Source organism: Chanos chanos, chromosome 3 (assembly GCF_902362185.1).
Source record: "Chanos chanos chromosome 3, fChaCha1.1, whole genome shotgun sequence".
NCBI lineage: Eukaryota > Metazoa > Chordata > Actinopteri > Gonorynchiformes > Chanidae > Chanos > Chanos chanos.
The window spans coordinates 46,951,240-46,970,310 of NC_044497.1; the positions used below are offsets into that span (position 1 = coordinate 46,951,240).

The window sequence follows — 19,071 nt, forward strand, 5'->3', positions numbered from 1 at the left end:
CTCCATCTCTTAAAGCTCCAGAAGATAATTCATGGAAAGCAATAAATAAATGTCCTTGTTCACAAGAGGCTGCTCCTAACCTTAGGCAGCGAAAGAACCACATGAAGTTTGTCAGATCACGAATGGGGGAAAAAAATAATTGTGTAATGGACCTAATGACTTTCTCCCCAATCTCCTGTTCATCAAACCAGGCTCTTGAATAAGTGAAAACTAATTAGTTTATTTGTGAATTACTCTTAATGTTTGAGTCTACTGAAAACGTACTGAATTAGCCATAGAATACTGAGAGAACAGGCTAAACTTGGTAAATGAATGTCGCTTTAAATCAAGAGTGTGGGGACTACACACACTAAAGAAATTCAGAGCAAAAAGGAAGCCTGTTGATGCATTATTGCCATTTATTCCAGTCAGGGTCTAGTTTCATCTCCAGGTTTAGTATGACATGTTTGTGACATCCCATGTACCACATTAATTAAAGCACATACTTACCTTCTGTTTGGAGTAAGCTCAAGGCACTCAAACCATCAATGAGCAGCAAGTCTCTCTATCTAGTCATTCTCCATACATTGCACTGCGCTGAATAATAGACCCTTGGTCACTCCAAACCGCTGGATACTCAATCGGATAACCGCAGCAGCTAGATTAGGCATGTATTGACATATCCACCATAAACGTTTAATGACTGCCAAGATCCACGGACGGACTGCCAACGTGCAGTCAATACAAACAGTGATACAGTATTTGTGCATAAGAGAGTTAAGGTTTTATTTCCTTAACGATCAGCTTAGCTTTGGCAATCCTGAGTCTAGTCTTTAGGGGTCAAAGATATGAGCTGTGACCTGAAAATGAGGGCTCTTCATACTAGTGAATACTCAGAATCCGTCTGTAAACCATTTAACCTTCAGGCCACTGAGTGTTTCATAACATGCACAGAAACAAAACTACAAACATCTTCATTTACTCTTGCTCACTCTCTCATGTTCAGTCACGCATTTCATTTAAAATAAACCCAGTCACGACATTTCAGGTGTATTCAGAGTGCAGTTCTGTTCTGGTCGAGTGTTCTTAAAAAGACCCCCCTGGTCACTGGTTGGTTCAGTCTTAAATGCCTTTCCTTGTTGCCATGGCTATCTGTTCTTCCGTTTGTCTTTCTTGCCTTTGCCTGGCGGGGGGCCGTTGGACATGAGAGCGGTGGCATGCCCTGTTGTTTTTAGGTGATCAAACAGTTTGTTTCTGGTGGCGAACTCAAACTGGCACGTCACACAACGCAGGTTTACTTCTCTCTGCTAGGAGTGGATGAGAACACAATATCAGCGACATAAAAATGAAAGATTAGATATAAATATATGTGCAGCGCAACAGCGCACGAGCAATGATGAGCAAGTCAACACACAGACATATACACGGTACATACCTCCTGGGTTGATTCCCCACTTCCATGCTGTTTGGTGTTCTTTTTAGACTCTTTCCCAGCTTTCTTCCCCTTTGTCTTTCCAGAGCTGATAAATGAATTAAATAACAGAAGATGGGAATATGCAAAAAAAAAAACTCCCAACCATCATCTTACAAACATAAGCACAAAGGTGCTGAGAGATCTCACGTTTTACTGTTGGCCGTGGCCAGTCCTTCCTGACCAACACCTTGCCCAGCGTCCTTAGAGGGGTCGGGGGTGTCCTCACTGCTGCTCGGCTCTGGTGCAGGTGGGGGTGGGGTCTCCAGATTGGACTCTGGGACCGGACCCTCAGCCTCGGGCTCTTCAGTGGAGTTCTACAGAGGAATAAAAAAACAAAACAAAAACAAAAAAAACCACCACACTGTCAGCTCAATATTCTCTTTCTTAAAGACTACTGACTGGTTTTAAATGATAAGTGCTTTTTCAGTCCAATACAGACATGGTTTGATTAGACTTAAAGGAAAAAAAGGAAAAGGGAAAAAAAAAAAAAAAAACCATGTTATTGTATAATATAATATCTTGCTATCTAGTTAAATCGGCACCGACCTAAGTAAACAGCTTACCAAGAATGACACGTTTCCTTTCATCAATAATCCATGATATGTCACCTCAGATAAAGTGGCCATATGGCTCTTTTTTCTCTCACACCTCGACTTGCTCTGCGCCTCCCTTTCATTTTTATGGGTGTGAAAATGTCGCTGGCTCATTCAGCTTCCACACAAATGCAGGCAACCAGAGCCGGCAGTGAGGGATTCTGCTAGTGTGTCATCAGGCTGAATCTATGCAGTACTTAGAGGAACCACAATTTTTGAATGTGGGTACAATTTTAAGTGTTTTATCAGTTGATAAAATTGATCAGAATGCATAGGATTATAATAACTAAAGCCAAACATGAACTGAATGACTCTACAGCACTACAAGTGAGAGGCCAATAACAAGAGTTTGAATGGAATGAGCAAACAATCAATTTTACAAGTTAAGCAACCAAAGAAAATGTATACAGTGTTGGGTAGACCAGAGCTATTATATTGTTTGGATTTAAAAAAAAAAAAAAATGTTTACTTAATGTAACCCTTATCAACTGCCATGCAAAGCAGGAGGTACTATGAATTTTCCTATCCTGACATACGAACTACATATGCTTATATTTATAGATTATAATCACAAATTAGGAGAAGACAGGGACAGAAAAATTTGCATTCTCCAACTCATTTTATGTTTGTTTGTTTTTTTTACTTCTTCCTCTCCTGTCCATCCAAGGGTATACAACTATTGCAATTTTCTTAGTCCCACAAAGTCTACAGAAGATGCATCACACTGAAATACCTAACACACATCAGATTGAAATACCTCAAGTTTAAATAAAACGTTTAAATACACAGGTGTACTGTTCTCTCTCATATATACTGAATCTTACTCGTTAATGTGCTGTCTGTTTTATGGACATGAGCTCCTGACAGAAAAGGCACTCACATATATATTCTTCTGCTGTCGTCTCTTCTTCTTCTGCTTCCTGGAGAGCCTGTAACGTCACAGAAAAAAAGTTATATATAAGTACCATTCTGAATTTTTTTTTCTTTACAAAACTGCAATACTGCAACCTAGCTGTTGATGTGTACATGTTTTTTCTTACATTTCTACACAAGTGTTCTGTCAGAATTTGTTCGCATAATTTTACTCCAGACCACAAAAATATTTATAAAAAGCATGAAGTAAGATTTTGAGATCCATTTTTAAGACTGATGTCTTGCCCGATGATTATGTATACAGTTGTGCTATATTTTTAGGCATGTTAACATTTTTATAAATAATTTTACACCAGGCCAAAAAAAAAAAAAAACATACAAACTAAAAATACTATCTAAAATGATAATGAACTCCTCATACTTTTGTTTTGGTGTGTCCTCTGATTCTTCTTCCTCATCTTCCTCATCCTCTCCATCCCTTTCCCCAGAGTTCAGACTTAACGAATCTTCTTCCTCTAACTGCTGCCGAAGCAAGGCCACCATCTCTCTGTGCTTCTTTGATTTCTCGTGATTTTTCATGCTGGCGAGAGAAAAGGACATGAATCAAGACTTTCCCCGTCTCTCTTAACTTAAGCACAAAAGAAGACTGAAACCAAGAGGAACATTTTAAATCAGATGCTTGTAGTATGATTGCAATAAGGACACGAAATGAATATCTATAAAGTCACTCTATAGAACAGCTTAGGAATATTCATCAAAGCAATATTTATACATGGCTCCATGACAGATACCTTTTTCTGAGCAATTCAAAAAGTCACGTGATTCAGACTGCAAGTTTGAGATTCACATGGCTCCCCGTGCCACATTCTATTTAAACAAAAACCTTGAACAAAACCACCTGAGCAAATGACTGTTTCTACATCTTCACAGCACTGTCACTGTGTGCACTGACATGTTTCAATCACGGTCATAGCATGTTCCAGGGCAGGCAGACTGAACGGTGAACCCAGAGTAGCTTTGAACGTGCATGCGGGAACCAGAGCCGGCTCTTAACTCACGCTTTGTCAGATTTGAAGGATTTGTCACACGCCGGACAGTAAAGATCGTCATAATAGCCATCGACGTCATCGGCGGCACCATCTGCTTGCGTGGAGTCTGAGGAGCAGAAACACACAAGTCACATTCGTTTCAGATCTCTCACGGTCATCGCTGCTTGTTTTCACTTAACACTTTGTCTCAGAGCGGAAAAGAGAGGTATGGAGAGGAAGGGAGCACAGCTGTATGTCAATTATACGTGTCAGGCACAAAGTATGTGTACGCGTGGGTGTGCATGCTTGGAAGCGAGCGCATGCGTGAGAGAGAGAGAGAGAGAGAAAGAGAAACAAATAAGTGGAGAATGAGTAAGAGGTGACCTGCTGTGGCATAAGTGTTTCAGGAGAGTACTGAGGGCAAGTGCGAGCATGCGCATGCTTGTGTGCGAGTGTCTGAGAATTATGGTCGTTGACCTCCTCCTCCTCCTTCTCCGTGGTCCACTCTATTCTGAGGTGTTTGCGTGCGCTTGCATCCGTGCGTGGGTGATTTTTAACTGACCTCTCTGATCCCTGCGGTCTGAATCGCGGGCATATGTGAGAGAGTACGAGCATGCTTTTTTTTTTTCTTTTACGTGGGTGATTTTTACCGACCTCCTCCCCCGTGGTCCACTCTGTCCGGCCCGTCCTCGACGCTCTCCTCGCTCTCTGATGCGTCTCCAAACTCCTGGCCGTACTGAGCCTCTATGTGCTGTAGCTCCTTCTCCAACACTGACATGGCCGCCCAACTCTGCTCCTTATACTCCTCTGCCAGCCTGTCCAGACGACCAACACATTCACGTGACACAATATCCTTCACCGCCGATACACACAATACATACACCAACCACCCTCTGCACATTGGCAACTGATGATCTGTGGTCATACACAACAACATACATTAGAGATACATAGACAGTTCACTCCAAAATGTAAGGCATTTGTAATACCCCATGCTATAGGGATGAAAGTTATAGAATTATGGAGAAGTGGGTTCACTAGAACGGAGGGGTGGCGTCATCCTTTAATACTGGAGTTGTGCTTTTCAGCTTCTAACTTTGCAGAATGTTTAGAACCCCAAAGAAATGAATGAGTGAGACAGATGAGTAAACAGACTGACACACACACACAGGAAGATGCAGAGATGGGAGTGAGAGAACATAAAGGCATGAGACCAGTTACACAAACAAGAGGAAATGAAACAAGATACAAAAGGGAGTGATGAGTAATTTGGGATCTAGTGAAGCAACAACACAGTAATATAAACCCCCACAATTTTATAAGAGAAGAAACAAGAAATACCATTAGAAAGCAATAATGATAAACAGAATGGAATGGGAAATATGAGCGAGAGAGAGACAGAGAGAGAGAGAGAAAGAGAGAAGGTAGGTCCTCCTCTGATCACTGACTTGGCCTGATGGAGTTTCTGTTTCCGTCTCCGCTCCTCCACCTTCTTGGCTTTCTCGGCATTCTGCTCTTCCAGAACTTTCTTATGCGCTTGCACTCTTCTGTCACGCTTACGCACAAAGGCCACTAACTGCCGCACTAACTCGCTTCTCTCTTTCCTGGCCTTTTCTCTCGTCTTTTTGTTTTCCTTCTCCATAGCTCTCTTCTCCCAGCGGTTGGATGCTTGTCGAGTGTCGTACTCTTCCTTCCATGCAAAGTTTTTCCGTGTACAGAAACTCTGCCAGTACGCATAAAAGAGATGCACAACCTGAGAGGAGAGAAGAGGTTCATAAATGAGTGTTAATCAATAAAAACCAGCCCTGACTTAGGAGACCAGTAACATTATCAACTTCTCTAATGTATAAAATAAGTGTGTGCGCGCGCGCGAGAGAGAGAGAGAGAGCTACCTTGCACATTGCTCTGATGTAATAATACTGACAGTTAAACAAATGCAGATAAAACGGAAACAATAAATAGTGCTTGATGGTCTCACATTCAATTAAAATAATGTTCTATGTTGTGTATCATACCTGAATATTTGACAAAGCATAAGTGGAACCTTTTTGCTCCTATGTACATTCACACATGAATTTGTTCAACACAGAATAATGTACATGTGGCTTTGAAGTACCTGACAGTTAACAGTACTCATTAGGTTTAGAGTATCCTCTTCAAGATTCAAGTAAACATTGTCCTTCCATTTAGTAATATAACAAACGCAATCAAGAAAGCTAGAAATGGCATTCAGTAATACCAAAATACAATCAAAAAATAAATACAGTGAAAAAAATAACTTTGTGTAGATTTAAATAAGAGTGTAGACTACCAAGTCCAACTCTAGCATACAGTCTTCAAACAAAACAATAAATGCCATCCTGGCACAACACTGATTTCATTTTTCAGTAACATAAACTCCAAGTGCAAGCAAGTCAAGTCAAAATTTACTGATGTGGTGACAGAGAATCATTGTCCATTAAATTTTGTTCTCACTTGGCTGGACAGTAACAATAACACAACGAACTATTAGCCTAAACTGGTAATGTAGTTTGGCATTTAACCTTGTACAACCCTGTATTCATATAAGTATTGTTTCTCATGACATCCCAAACCCAAGATCCCATCAAAGCTTTTTTTAAACAGAAAACAATGGAATTTTACTAGACGCAAAATCTCTCATTCAGCTGTTTCCACTTTGTTTTGTTCATTCAATACCTGTGACCATGGAACAAGGCCTTTATGAGCATTATGTAGCCACAGTGTTTCCCGTCCAATATAAATACCTCGTATACAGTCCCTCACAAGGCCGGGGGCCATCTATCATTTTCCATGACCTACACAAGCCTTAGATACACCCTAAGAACCTCTCATGGTCTACCTACAATGCAAGAGGGTTCAGCCACGATCCGCAAAGGTTTAAGCTCCGTCACAGCGAGCAGACAAACACTTGAGAATTCCATTTGAGAGATGGTAAGACTGAAAAGCCCTGCGCGGGGCCCCAGTGATCGGTCAATGTGGCTCAGGACTTAAGAGCCTCTTCAGCTCTGGACTGAGAGAACAAAATTGATGTTCACTAATGCACATCAGTATAAACTTGGAGTGCATGACGGTTTGGAAAACTTCCATTAAGTTTCATAAAAAATTTTCCACTGAAAAATTTATGCTCGTAAATTTGGAAACGTTACCTAATCCCACTAATAGAGGTGAACTCATCAAAACAAAGTTTAAATTAGTACAAGACCTGAAATTGGTCATTTAGACAAAAACGTCTGAAATGTTTTGAAACAGCCCTCCGAATGGAAATCAAGGGGTGCCTCGGGTTGTATTAGTATTGGACCAGAAAAGAAACGGTGTGAAACATAATCTAAAAGGAAAAAACAGCATTAAGATATACCTCACAGGAATTTCACAGCAGTCATATGAGTACATACAGTGTCATAGTCACTCTGAGAGTCTCCAAATGAGGGAAACTCATCCTCGTCTTCATTCTCCCCTTTACTGTGTTCCATCTCTTCCTTCGCAATGGCCTCAAACAAATTCCTGTACACCGTGTAGAAGCCCTAGAGAGAGGAGAGAGAAAAAAGGAGGGAAGAAAGAAGAGAAAGACCCAGAGGCATTGAGGGGAAAAACGAAAAGAAATCAAGAGAAAAGACAGAAGCAGGAACAAGACACATATGAAGATTATAACTGAATAGAGACTCAGTCAAATCATATAGACACGGCTTATGAATGACTGCAGAAGGGTCGTTCAATCCAAAATCTCTACACGAGAAGGAATTCCTCATCCTTCCACACACTGCAGTAGTACTGTAATGAAGTAATGCGTTATCAGAATTATAGGGTTAATAGTGAGGCTTGAGAGTGTCTAAATAAATCAGGAAATAAATGGGTTTAAAGAACAAATAAAAAGTGTCAAAAAGGGGGAAAAAAATAAAAATATTAACAAATTAATTGTTACAAAAAGTCCAAAATATCAGTATGTACCAAGGCATTCATCTAGTATTGTTTTCTTCTTTCACTCTAATTTACTACAATAACCATTATTTTTTTCATTTCTTTCTTTTCATTATGCCTTTTGACTGACGTGTAAGGCCTAGGCATTGGGAGTGGCTTTGCGTCACAGTCATTCTATCATTTATTCCTTTCCTTCAGTTAATTTGGCACTCTGGGTGTAATTTTTGAGTTTCTATTTATTTGAAAGTATCCATCATACATAAGGTTGTACTGCTCTCTGGTGGACTCTAATAGCAGTACAGCCCAATGTAGAACAAACTTAACATGTAAAGACAGCCCTTCTCATTGAGAGTACTTTAACGGGTTTACATTCTGGGACAACTTAAACACACCTGGCTATAATCTTCATACCCCAGCTACAACGAAAGGTGTTTTCAAAAGGCTGGAACAAAAAACCCTACAAGTATGTCTCTCCTTCCAAGAGTCACTGACCTCTGATGTGCAACATTCTCATGCGAGATGAATGAATGGATTAAACATAACACAATATCCAGTGCATTATAACGTGTTAGCCTGATCTTGATCCTAATTCTTAACTACTGAGAGAAACACCTGAAGATGTCCATGCACTCACCTCCTCATCATCTCCATAACCACAGTAACAAGTGACGGTGAAATACTGCAGGAGATCAATGCTATCATCCTGGTATTCTCCAGTCACTCCACCTTTTAGTAGCGCCTCCCGGTGGTTATCGTACCTAAGAACATCAAAAACAACTATGAACTCTGACAGTTTTGTTTACATATTTAAAAAAAAAAATGGTTTAGTATAGTCCTAATTTAGACTGTCTATGATATAAGCTGTAATACAGTTACAATGGAAATGTATGTATTACACTTTCACCTAGATATCAGGCTAACATAACTAAAGCACAAATGATGCATGAAAATGCAGTATAAACAAAACAAATGTCACATTAAATACTGTTTCTCTACTTGGTCTGCTGCGAGCAATTACAGTATAGGAGTATCCATCATGCTGTCACTCAACAAGGCCGTTTAATATTGGGCTGTGAACTAAATCCCCTGAGACAAGACAAGGCAAAAATCGTAAGCAATTAAAGTAGCTGTAAATGTAATCTCTGTACCTTATGTACTGTGCACACACTTCATTAATACGATAGCATTAACAACAAATCTCCAGATAAGCTCTTTTGATGAAAATCATTGCATAAGAAGAGAGGAGGAGAATTGTGTTACTATGTAGGACATTGTCAGACCGCAATATGATGATATCCTCACCAAGCTCTCTCCTGAGGGTCACTCAAGACATCATAAGCTGCCTGAATCAGCTTAAATTGTTCTGCTGCTTCTTCAGCGTTTTCCAAATTCTTATCTGCAAAATAAAACAAAGGTGTCTCAACAAAAGACAACATAACAAGATAAAGAATCTCTCAGAGAATACATAATCCTGGGCCAAACATTCCCTTGATTCTCAACTCCAGTCCTGCACGTCTTTCTTTTAACTCTTCATCATAACAGTTAATTGACCTAATCAAGGGCTCGATGATATATTAACTAACTAATCAGTGGAATCGGGTGTGTGTCAGTCCTGAGTTAAAACAAAGACATGCATGCCAGTGGGCCCCCAGGACTGGAGTTGACAATCGCTGCCCTAAAGTGGACAAGTTTGGTGACTTGTAATAGTGTAAAACTGGGGTAGGCAATCCCATTCAAAAACAGCACTCTTTTTTTTCCCCCCAGCCTTAATCAATTCACCAAAGATCATAGACTCCTGTGGACCATCACTTCATTCAGCTGACTATGAATAAGACAGAAGCACAAGACTCTATTCACTTACATTCTCCAAAATGATCATTGCCTATCTGTTTTAAGTTGAGTAGGGCCATGTGAATTCCCTAGGTTCCGATTAAATTTTTTTTTCTTTTTGGTATTTTACAAGTAATTTTGTCCTCTTGTATCAAAGGACCTATACACAATCATGAATTTATATTATGGTTATCACATTATATGTAAACATGCAGTTAACAGAGAATTACTTTCTGGCATAACAACTCTCTGTGCACCATTTGTTGAAACAAGTCAGAACTGTGAAATTCTTCAAGCTTAAGTTTCATAAAAGGCCAAGACTATGCTTAAGCTTGGCAGGACAGCCTGAATATAAAGACTGACTTTTAGGCCTTAATGATCGCATTTGGAGTACATTTCAGACTGCCGTATATTACACCACCGGCTAAATTAGGTTAAATTAATAACCTTTACGACTCACAAAACAACAACTTACTTAGCTATTCCTATTGCTTTACTTGACGGCAACATAAAGTGCTTGAGCTGTGATACCTTAACACAAAGCAGCAAAAAAGATGTGGTTTCCGATTGAAGTTTAAAACAGTTGCTTAGTATAAAGTATGTCATGGCTTACCTGGATGCCATTTCAGTGCTAGTTTCCGATAGGCCTTTTTTAAGTCATCATCAGTTGCGTCCCTACTGACGCCTAACACCTCGTAGTGACACTTCATTTTATTCTCCCACGGTTGTCCACAGAATGAAGATGACTTTCATATAGATATCCAGAATTTTAGCCACTACCTTAGCTCTTAGTACCCACCTAATGATATGCTAAGTTACTACTGTCGCTTGCCGGAGCTCTCTGTAAAAGCTAACGTTAGTTGCCTTCGCTGTCAGGTACTACAGAGTCAATTTTAAAAATAATAAACGTGACAAACAACTAAGGAGATAAACGACATTTGAGAAACTGGTAAGTCTAAAGCAGATTTACAAGTAAGTTAAAGTCACATCCTGCAACACATCTACTGAGGCGTCCATGAGTACAATGTGGTTTAGAGAGCAAAGCCGCTGTCATCTTCTTCTTCTGATATTTATTTGAGAACCGGAAAGCGACTGTAGCGCATTACCACCTTCCAACGGTTTGGAGTACAACGACAGCTAATAGCAGAACACAGCAGCCATCAAAATGTCGAGAATTCCCGGTTTCCCTACTAGAATGTCGAGAATTCCCGGTTCCTTACTAGAATCTCCAAAGTGTTGAGGCGACATTTTGGACAGAGTGCTAGTGATTATTACTCAATCCTTAATGAAGACTGATTGATACAACAGCGACCCATTTAGTTTTCTCTTTGATTTCATCCCTCTTGAATTTCATTCAAAACTTCACTCACTGTGGTTTCTTGGTAGTAAAAGGAATAAAAACATGTTTAGACCCAGAGCCCACCGTCGAGGCATAACTGTTTATTTGAATCAACATATAGAACTAACACTCCAAAAGCAGAAATGGTATAAATGCATGCTTCCTCCAAGTCTAGTTGTGTAAAGTTTTGTCTTCTGGATCTCCAAGAAATCAGGGCATCACAGACACTGAGATACTGGGACTTGGGTCCCAGTTCAGTCATGGATTTGGGCCGTTAAACCCACTGGGATGCTTTTCATCTAAAAAATGCAGTTCTCTTGGAAATATATTCCCAGTAATCTTTAAAGTTTACCTTCACTACAGTATTTGAGCTACTGAGTATTCATGTTTACTCTCTCTACAGTACTTGGGGCACGGTTCCTTTAGGATGGGTCGCCACCAATTTCACATAATTATATTTGTTGGCTAGTGGACACACATTTTCATGCCATTTCACATTCCAAGATGAACAGTTTCATTTCATGCTATAAAGTAGCTTTTTTTTTAACAGTGGTGTAGACTCTGATGCTATACTTCCAATCCAATTTCTTTGTTACTCATCTTTCATTTCCCATTTTGAAGTTATTTGAAACAACAAAGGCTCAAGTTTCTTAATTCAATATTTACATCTGTACAAAGCAGTGAGCTTAAAGTGTCAAAATACATAAACAGGTGGTCATTATGTTTCCAGACATATGGTTTAATATTCTAATGAAAAACATACAAATACAACAGTTTTTACAGTTGTCATTCATCAGTTCAGCTCAGAGTGGAATTAACATTGGAAGTTGATTTCAGATTTCAGGCAACAATAAGATGTAGATGTACTCTTTATAGCTGTGACAAAAAGTACAACTGAACAGGATTACAAACTCAGTTTCAATACAAGCATACAAAAGGCTGGTCAAGTCTCTCGAACACCATAAATTAGTCAAAAATTGACTCTGGCTCCTGCTGACAGTCAAGAGAGCAATTTTTAGTCACTCCGAAACAAGAGTCTTTTATCTCAGGCCTTTGCGTTTCAACAGCGTCCTCTTCTTTAACTCTGTTAGTTTGCGTTTCTTTACTGGTTTTGGTTCAGGGGGCTCCAGTTCAACCTCCACAGGTTTCTCCTCTGCTGGCGTGGCAAACACGTCATCAGTCACATCTTCTGTCACCACCTCCTTGGCTTCTGATTTCCTAATCTTCTGAGCCTCCTTCACCATGTGTCTTTCACGTTGCTTAGCAACCTTGGCCAGACGGATCACGCGTCGATGCTAGGTATGAGACAGAGTGATGGTAGTTTAGGCAAACTCAATATGTAACATCTCAGAACATTTACAAATCCTATTAAAAAAATCTTACACATTTTTTAATACTACCTGCAATATGCAGCCTGTACAATAACTGGCTTTCAGTGTAGTAAGATGCTTGGCTTGCTTTCAATCATCATAATACCCTTAATACATTTAGCTACACATGTCCAGCATGTATTGCCACCATTTCATTTAAATTGTATGAGATTCCTCACATGTAACTGACTTAAAAGATAAAGATTTTAAGGGATATTTCTTGCATCTGTTACATACTAAATTGCCTTATAAGCTCACGATTTTATCTATTTATTTTCTACATTTCTTTCTCTCTTTCTTTCTTTTTTTTTTTTTTTTTACACATTAAAACTTATTTCTAAAAACTCAGTGTGAAAAATTGGCATGGAATTGATTTTGAAATAAACTCCTATAACTATAACACACATGGAGAGATTATTACCAGGTTAGGAGACTGAAAGTGTGGGTTTTCATAGAGAGTGGGCCCACCAAAACTGCCCTGGAATATTTTGATGAGGTTTAGGACAAATCGGGGCCCAATCTCCACAAGTGATGCATCCTCCTCGATAATCTGCACACAACATTACAATAAGCATTACTTCACCCAAAAACCGACACTGAAATATACACAGTTATCAAACAGGATTCGCGAGTAGTGAACACTTAACCCGAAGTGTGAGTATTGCCTCAGTGACAGTTCAGGGAGAGAGTATGAAGAGGCCATCACTCACTTGGTAATTTCTGAACCAAATTCTGTCATCTGCAATCGTGAAGGTAAATACATGATCCACAAACGGCTGGCTCTTAGGATGATACTGTGGTGTCGCAAACGTCTAAAAGGCAAAAAAAGAAAACAAGACATTTTCAGTATCAACAATTACTACCAACATTGTAACAGAAAAGTCATCAAGGTAAGAAAAGCAAGCAAGCACACCTGGATAAACAACTCTTTCAGCAAGGCATAATGGGGTTCCTTGTCGAATTTCTAGAGATTTAGAAAAGAAAAAATGTCATTAACATTTCTGTTTAAGTAACAGTCTGAATAACAAGAACCAAAAACATGCAGAAACAATGTGATAAGACATTGAAGTACCATCCATCATTACCTCTGTAATCTTCAATATCATGTGTAAATTTTATCATTATCCATATTCATCATCATAGTATCATTATCATAATATTGCATTGCCTCTTGTTCAGTCGCACTTACTGGGTCAAATGACAGCAGTGGTCTGGATCCCCTCAAACAATTCCCTGTCATCTTAAGTTCAGCGAGTGTGTGAACTTAGAGAACAGATAAAGAGAATTTAGATCAAACAAAAGCAAAAGGACTTCATTTCAGCTGAAAACTAATTTGAATCAAGCCAGGGTTACTCACCGTTTTGAACCAGAAATTTGGCAGATGGACCATGTGGCACATTTGAAATCCTATAAATGGAAGAAAAACACATGACACAGTGGGCAATAACCTTAAGTGGCTGCAGAGTTAAACTGGCTTAAGAAACAAAAACATAGTGTGCTCTAAACTCACCACAAGTAAAGGTCTTGTTTTTTCTTGGCCTCAAAGAATAAACACTTGTTGCAGTTTTTGATCTCACATACCTGAAATATTCACATAATTAAGCAAATGCAAATATCTAAAATCATCAGTTGTGTTAAAGAATCTTTAAAGTACACTCTTACCTCATTGACAACAAAAAGTTTGTCTTTCCTATCCATCTTTGAATCTGTAAAGTAAGGATGCAGTGCAGCTTGTGATGTACGTTCATATTTACGTGTAGTGGGAAATCTGTTTTACTACACAACAATTTGAGACAATAAAATGTGTGTTATTCCACTTTTACCATTGATAACTGCTGACTCTTAACAAGTGGAGATTCAAAAAAACAATTGTTATTACTGCTATTGACATACAGACAAGTCACAGACCACAATAATCCTCTCTTTCACATAATATTTAACGGGTAAAAACTAGAGTCGTGTCTGAGTGTTTTACCTGCTTTGGAGTGAGGCATCATAGTCCTCAAATCCTGCATTAAGTGTCTAGCTCGGAAGCTCACGCCTCGCGAAGAGAACACGAGAACCCTTTCTTTGTTTTTCCATTTACCCTGCAAGCCAACCACAAAAGATATGTAAGTTAGTCCAAGACACATTCCAGGAAATATTTACTACTTGCAAAGAGAGCGGTACTTTTAGTCTAGTGTAAATGAAGTTTGAGGCAACGTTCACAGCCAATAAAGACTCAAGTCAACTTATCTCCATGTTAGAGCGGATTACACTTTATCATGCACCCACATTCAAGAACAGGTTATAACGTAACGTGAACTTCCTTAAATAAATGTGTAGATAAGCTCACGGTCGCCTTTTAACAGCCTTGATACTGAACATTCGCGACTCCGGCTCTTCGCGACTTGTTAAGTTTTCAAAGCATCCACTTTTCAGCACTATGAATTAAAGTAACCTACCATTGATACCGGAGCCGGAACGCTGATGACATTACTCTGTTCTTGCTCTGTCGCTGTGTCCTGCTGTGACTCTCCATTTTCAACAAATTTCACTTTCTTTGCTTTTTTCGCTCCAGGACCCTTTCCTCCACGTTTTCTCTTGAGCGCCGACATTTTGCACTGTGGAGGTGCATGACACGCAGTGGAAGTGAAATACTATCTAAACAAAACGCGTGACTTACTGAAAGTATAGCGCCACCTAGAGATTAGGAAGAGAACGTTTCGTTACTCCACTATCAATACCATCATAGCAAGATGCTGTCAAAGGAATACAACACCTGAAAATTAAGAGAACAATTGAATCATTTCAAGTTTAATACAAACTTTTTTATTCATGATACACCAGATAACATAATAAAGAGTGCATTCACATTGTTTCCTACATAAATATTTAACAACACAATACATCCAGATAACAGAATGTTAAGACAGCAATTTACTTTCAAATCTGAACAAATCACTTCAAAAGGAAATCAGATCACTTTTCCAGCTTCACTAGCATTTGCTGTCAGAGAAACAATATGTATGATCAACAATTATGAACACAAGGAGAACTTCAGTGGACTTATATCTCCTTAATTTAAACAGAAATAAAATACACAGAATGGGTGAAACACTGTGCCAAGGTCAAGTAAATGCTTGGCCTAAATCACAGCTGGCCATATACAATCCTGGGGGGCCAAACTTCATTCCTACCAGCCACTCTGTGCTTGGGTTGGCAGAAGGGTACGTACATTTGTTTTTTCGAGGTAAAACAACATGAAGACCAAAGGCATAACTGCAGACCCCAAAAACTGGATTTAGGGAACCCAAGTTTAAATGATTACACATCAAGGCCTTAATCAGGCATCTTAAACGCTGCAAAAACTTACAGTGAAATAAATAGTCCTTTTTTACTTTTGAACTGCTGACAGCAATGTTTGCAATATTTTTAAACAGAAGAATGGCTTGAACATGCCCATGTTATTCCTCCTCAACCTCTTCATCTGGACAGCAGTAATACTCCACAAAACAGATCTGTCCCTCATCGTTCCTGACCAGGTACTGGAGGGAGAGGAAGCCTCTGCTGTCCGTTCTCACGGAGACTTTGCAGGACAGGGCCAGGGCTTTGGTGGAAGGCTTCAGCAGAGACATCTTGTACCTATGGGAGAGAAGACACAGAAAGAGTGCTCAGTAACACAGTTGGGCACATCAACAGGAAGTGAAGGAAAAGTAGTATTGTTATTCTATAAAGGCTTTTTTATTATAATTTAACATCAAAATTGACAGCAAGCTGTTGACACTTACTTGCTGCATTGATAATTGATTCAAATTTTGTTTGACTGTCCCTTCTAAAAAATTTTGCTATCATATTCAACGACGGCTTTCAAGCCAGAACAGTATCTCCACAAAATCTCCAACGCCTCTGCAAATAATGATTTTATATCCAGATTGAAAGCTCCTGGCCTCCTTTTCTGGTAAAGCCATTTCTGTGAGTAAAAATCTTTATTAGACTTTCCTTATGCTTTCCAGCTTTCTCTTCCTTTGACCTACAAATAGTGTGGACATGTGTTTGATTCATTCTATATGGCAATTTCTTTTTAGATATAAACCACAGGAATTCCATCTATATTCCTTCATGATACAGAGGCTGTTAAACAAAGTGTTACAAGTATAACACTAATGGGAGATGAGCGTAGTTCACCTGTTAGTTTGAGTCTTGGTACACTGAAACAGCTCCATCATGTCTGAGTCTTTGGGATAATCATAATGAGCATTCCCAGAATTCCCAAATGTTGACAACCTGGAAAGTTAAAGAGCAAAATTAAAGAAAAAGAAAACAAAAAACGCTCGACCAGAGCCTCTACAAACCCACATGGAATGACAGCTCTGGCCTAATAGTGAAAAGTGAAAAGCCCTTTTAGCACGACAGCTCACCTGAAGTAGGGCTGACTGGGCGACATGGTGATTTGAAGGATCTCACTGGTCATGTCCAGTTCAGAAAAGGCTTCTTTCAGACTGTCTGACTGCAGAATGACTTTGTTGGTTACATTGGTACTGCAGAAGTCAAAATCTAAAGGCTCTTCTGGTTCCTGGGTGTTAATTTTGCACACTGTCACCACTCCACCCTCCTCCAAGAACAGAGTAAGTGGGTAACCATAGCCATTATAGCACATCTTCAGTGCTGTGCTCACTCCTTGTTGGCAAAGTGAGAAAACAGATTTATTAAGCATTATGTATAACTATCTACTGTTATGTCAAACAGAATACAAAAGGACAACATTATCACTCTTTGGGACATTTGTTAAAAATTTCATTTACCTGGTACTGTGCTTCCACCAAAGATGGTCAGACAATCCAAAAGTACAGTCAGGTTAACCTGAAACCCCACTGAGTCCTCTTTAATGGTGAATTCTTGAAATATATCAGCCTGAGAGAATTAATTAAAAAAAAAATCATTAAAGATTGCAATTGTGACTAAACACCGATGATGAAAGCAACCGTCTCTTCAATCAAAATATATGGCAGCGACAACTACTGTCAAAATTCAGTGCCAGCACTCACCTGAATAAATGCATTTGCTTGCAAACACTTGGAGTCCTCGACTGTGACTTTCAGGCCATTCTTTGTGGCGTTAAATATAGCGTGCTCTCGGAAGGTGATGGCTTTCAGGATATTGGACAGATTTCTGACATTGTCCAAACTGGCGACCAGGACATACTGCTCATCTCCTGCCTGTGACTGAGTTGACAAGGGCATGTTTCTGGACCACAGCTACAATTCCTACTACTGGACAAACAAAACTGTTTACATACTTTGCTTCGTCATAGTTTATTTGTATGAATAATGTACGTGCTACTGTATTTTACACAGCCCAGTTTGTTGTCAGACAGCCATGATACGAAACGGATAACAATTATAACAATAACTAGTCAAGACACCAGACCTAATGACAATTATTGTAACACGGAAGCATGTATAGAACGTTGTATTAACTTACAATATATATATATATAGCGTCAAAACCAAGGATGTACGTCTACATAACTGTGGATAAATCCTGAATAACTTTTTTAGGAGTGTGGCGCCATCCTTTTTCCATTTTCCTCGTCAGTCATTGAAAGCTGCTTAGATTAAATGTGGCATCATTGCCCCCTACTGTACAGGAGGGGTTTAGCATAGTGGTATGCTAACTCCAGGCCCACGAAGAAACCTCTGCCTGTGCATGGCAATGGAAGAAATTGTTCTGACACTGCATTTTCCATCATTTTTGTCATTCAGGGAGACCATACAGAAACCAAGTTTGACTGTGAAGTGTTGGAACTGAAATCAGCTATTCACTTTATGTGAATGTCAGGTGGCTACATTTACATCCCACTAGAGGGCCCCTTATTACCATCAACTACAAGGAATTTCTCAAACTTTGATCAATGTAATCAGAGTTGTTTTTCATGAACAAACAGTCCCTTCCCTTTCCCTCAATAAAACACACACTGATCATCTACGTGTCTCTATAATTAGATTTGCCTCAGAAAAGATCAGCACTCTCGTTTTTAATATGTTGTGGTGGGTTTTGAAATTGCCTTTGATCAGTAAAACAAATCTCAGACCTCATTAATTGTTGTAACTTATGATGGGATGTGGCTTTTTGAAGGCTTTTGAATGGTTTGCTCCATTGGGTGACAGCAGCTGCCACCCATTCTTCATTCTTTGGAGTCTCTTTAATCCGTTAGGAATGGCATGACTGAAACAAGACACTGCTTTCCTTAGTAAGTCTCTCCTTTGGACATGGAATACTGGAATATCGTAGGCCCCTCCAGCATCTGTTGAATTATTACATATCCCGCAATATCACACACAAAATTATGACTTAAAATGACTTCATTCCTAGTAGGGTGAAAAATTTTACATTAAACTAGAAAGGATAAGCATTTAATAAATATTAAAATGACCACAACTGTAGCTATAATTCAATTTTACAAATGTTTTTTTAAATGATTTTTGTCATGATTAAAATTGATTTTCAGTGTCACTAAGACTGTGAAATTGAGAGCTTTGTCACAGTGTTCATGCGTTGACGCAGTGCTACTGGTGTTTCAGTAAGATGCTGAATGACGCAGTGCCTATAAGCCGTGCAGACATCCTTTTGGTTATGATCATATCTGAAATAGCAGTCATGGCTGAAG

The 19,071-nt window shown here is 39.2% G+C and overlaps 3 protein-coding genes across 3 annotated transcripts; all 3 read right to left on the reverse strand.

The window, feature by feature from the left end:
- Nucleotides 1-33: 33 nt before the first annotated feature.
- Nucleotides 34-10,700, reverse strand: dnajc21 (DnaJ heat shock protein family (Hsp40) member C21). The gene is made up of 12 exons (XM_030768864.1): nt 10,327-10,700; nt 9,186-9,279; nt 8,518-8,641; nt 7,361-7,489; nt 5,396-5,700; nt 4,602-4,762; nt 3,978-4,074; nt 3,341-3,499; nt 2,927-2,975; nt 1,601-1,767; nt 1,415-1,499; nt 34-1,286 (listed from the first exon to the last, which is right to left on the reverse strand). The coding sequence occupies exons 1-12, from the start codon at nt 10,421-10,423 to the stop codon at nt 1,128-1,130; spliced, it is 1,626 nt and encodes a 541-aa protein (XP_030624724.1). The 5' UTR covers nt 10,424-10,700; the 3' UTR covers nt 34-1,127.
- A 1,118-nt stretch (nt 10,701-11,818) lies between these two features.
- On the reverse strand, nt 11,819-15,019 carry bxdc2 (brix domain containing 2). Its single transcript, XM_030768962.1, has 10 exons — nt 14,867-15,019; nt 14,398-14,509; nt 14,085-14,128; nt 13,933-14,003; nt 13,780-13,829; nt 13,612-13,685; nt 13,336-13,386; nt 13,133-13,234; nt 12,844-12,972; nt 11,819-12,347 (listed from the first exon to the last, which is right to left on the reverse strand). Exons 1-10 carry the CDS (start codon nt 15,017-15,019, stop codon nt 12,093-12,095), a joined length of 1,041 nt encoding a protein of 346 aa, XP_030624822.1. The 3' UTR covers nt 11,819-12,092.
- A 332-nt stretch (nt 15,020-15,351) lies between these two features.
- On the reverse strand, nt 15,352-17,644 carry rad1 (RAD1 homolog (S. pombe)). Its single transcript, XM_030769367.1, has 5 exons — nt 17,450-17,644; nt 17,207-17,315; nt 16,823-17,081; nt 16,590-16,688; nt 15,352-16,046 (listed from the first exon to the last, which is right to left on the reverse strand). The coding sequence occupies exons 1-5, from the start codon at nt 17,642-17,644 to the stop codon at nt 15,869-15,871; spliced, it is 840 nt and encodes a 279-aa protein (XP_030625227.1). The 3' UTR covers nt 15,352-15,868.
- Between the last annotated feature and the right edge of the window lie 1,427 nt (nt 17,645-19,071).

Excerpts from the sequence above, each read along its gene's own strand:
- dnajc21 (XM_030768864.1), bottom strand. The coding sequence starts at position 10,423 with ATGAAGTGTCACTACGAGGTGTTAGGCGTCAGTAGGGACGCAACTGAT. Across the intron at positions 8,642-9,185 it reads GACCCTCAGGAGAGAGCTTG|GTACGATAACCACCGGGAGG; the intron begins GTGAGGATATCA and ends TGATGTTCTTAG. Across the intron at positions 1,768-2,926 it reads GACAGCAGAAGAATATATAT|AACTCCACTGAAGAGCCCGA; the intron begins GTGAGTGCCTTT and ends ATTCCTCTGTAG.
- bxdc2 (XM_030768962.1), bottom strand. The coding sequence starts at position 15,019 with ATGTCGGCGCTCAAGAGAAAACGTGGAGGAAAGGGTCCTGGAGCGAAA. Across the intron at positions 13,387-13,611 it reads CACTGCTGTCATTTGACCCA|AAATTCGACAAGGAACCCCA; the intron begins GTAAGTGCGACT and ends CTAAATCTCTAG. Across the intron at positions 12,973-13,132 it reads TTTGGTTCAGAAATTACCAA|ATTATCGAGGAGGATGCATC; the intron begins GTGAGTGATGGC and ends TGTTGTGTGCAG.
- rad1 (XM_030769367.1), bottom strand. The coding sequence starts at position 17,644 with ATGCCCTTGTCAACTCAGTCACAGGCAGGAGATGAGCAGTATGTCCTG. Across the intron at positions 17,316-17,449 it reads AAGCAAATGCATTTATTCAG|GCTGATATATTTCAAGAATT; the intron begins GTGAGTGCTGGC and ends TAATTCTCTCAG. Across the intron at positions 16,689-16,822 it reads CCCAGTCAGCCCTACTTCAG|GTTGTCAACATTTGGGAATT; the intron begins GTGAGCTGTCGT and ends TTAACTTTCCAG.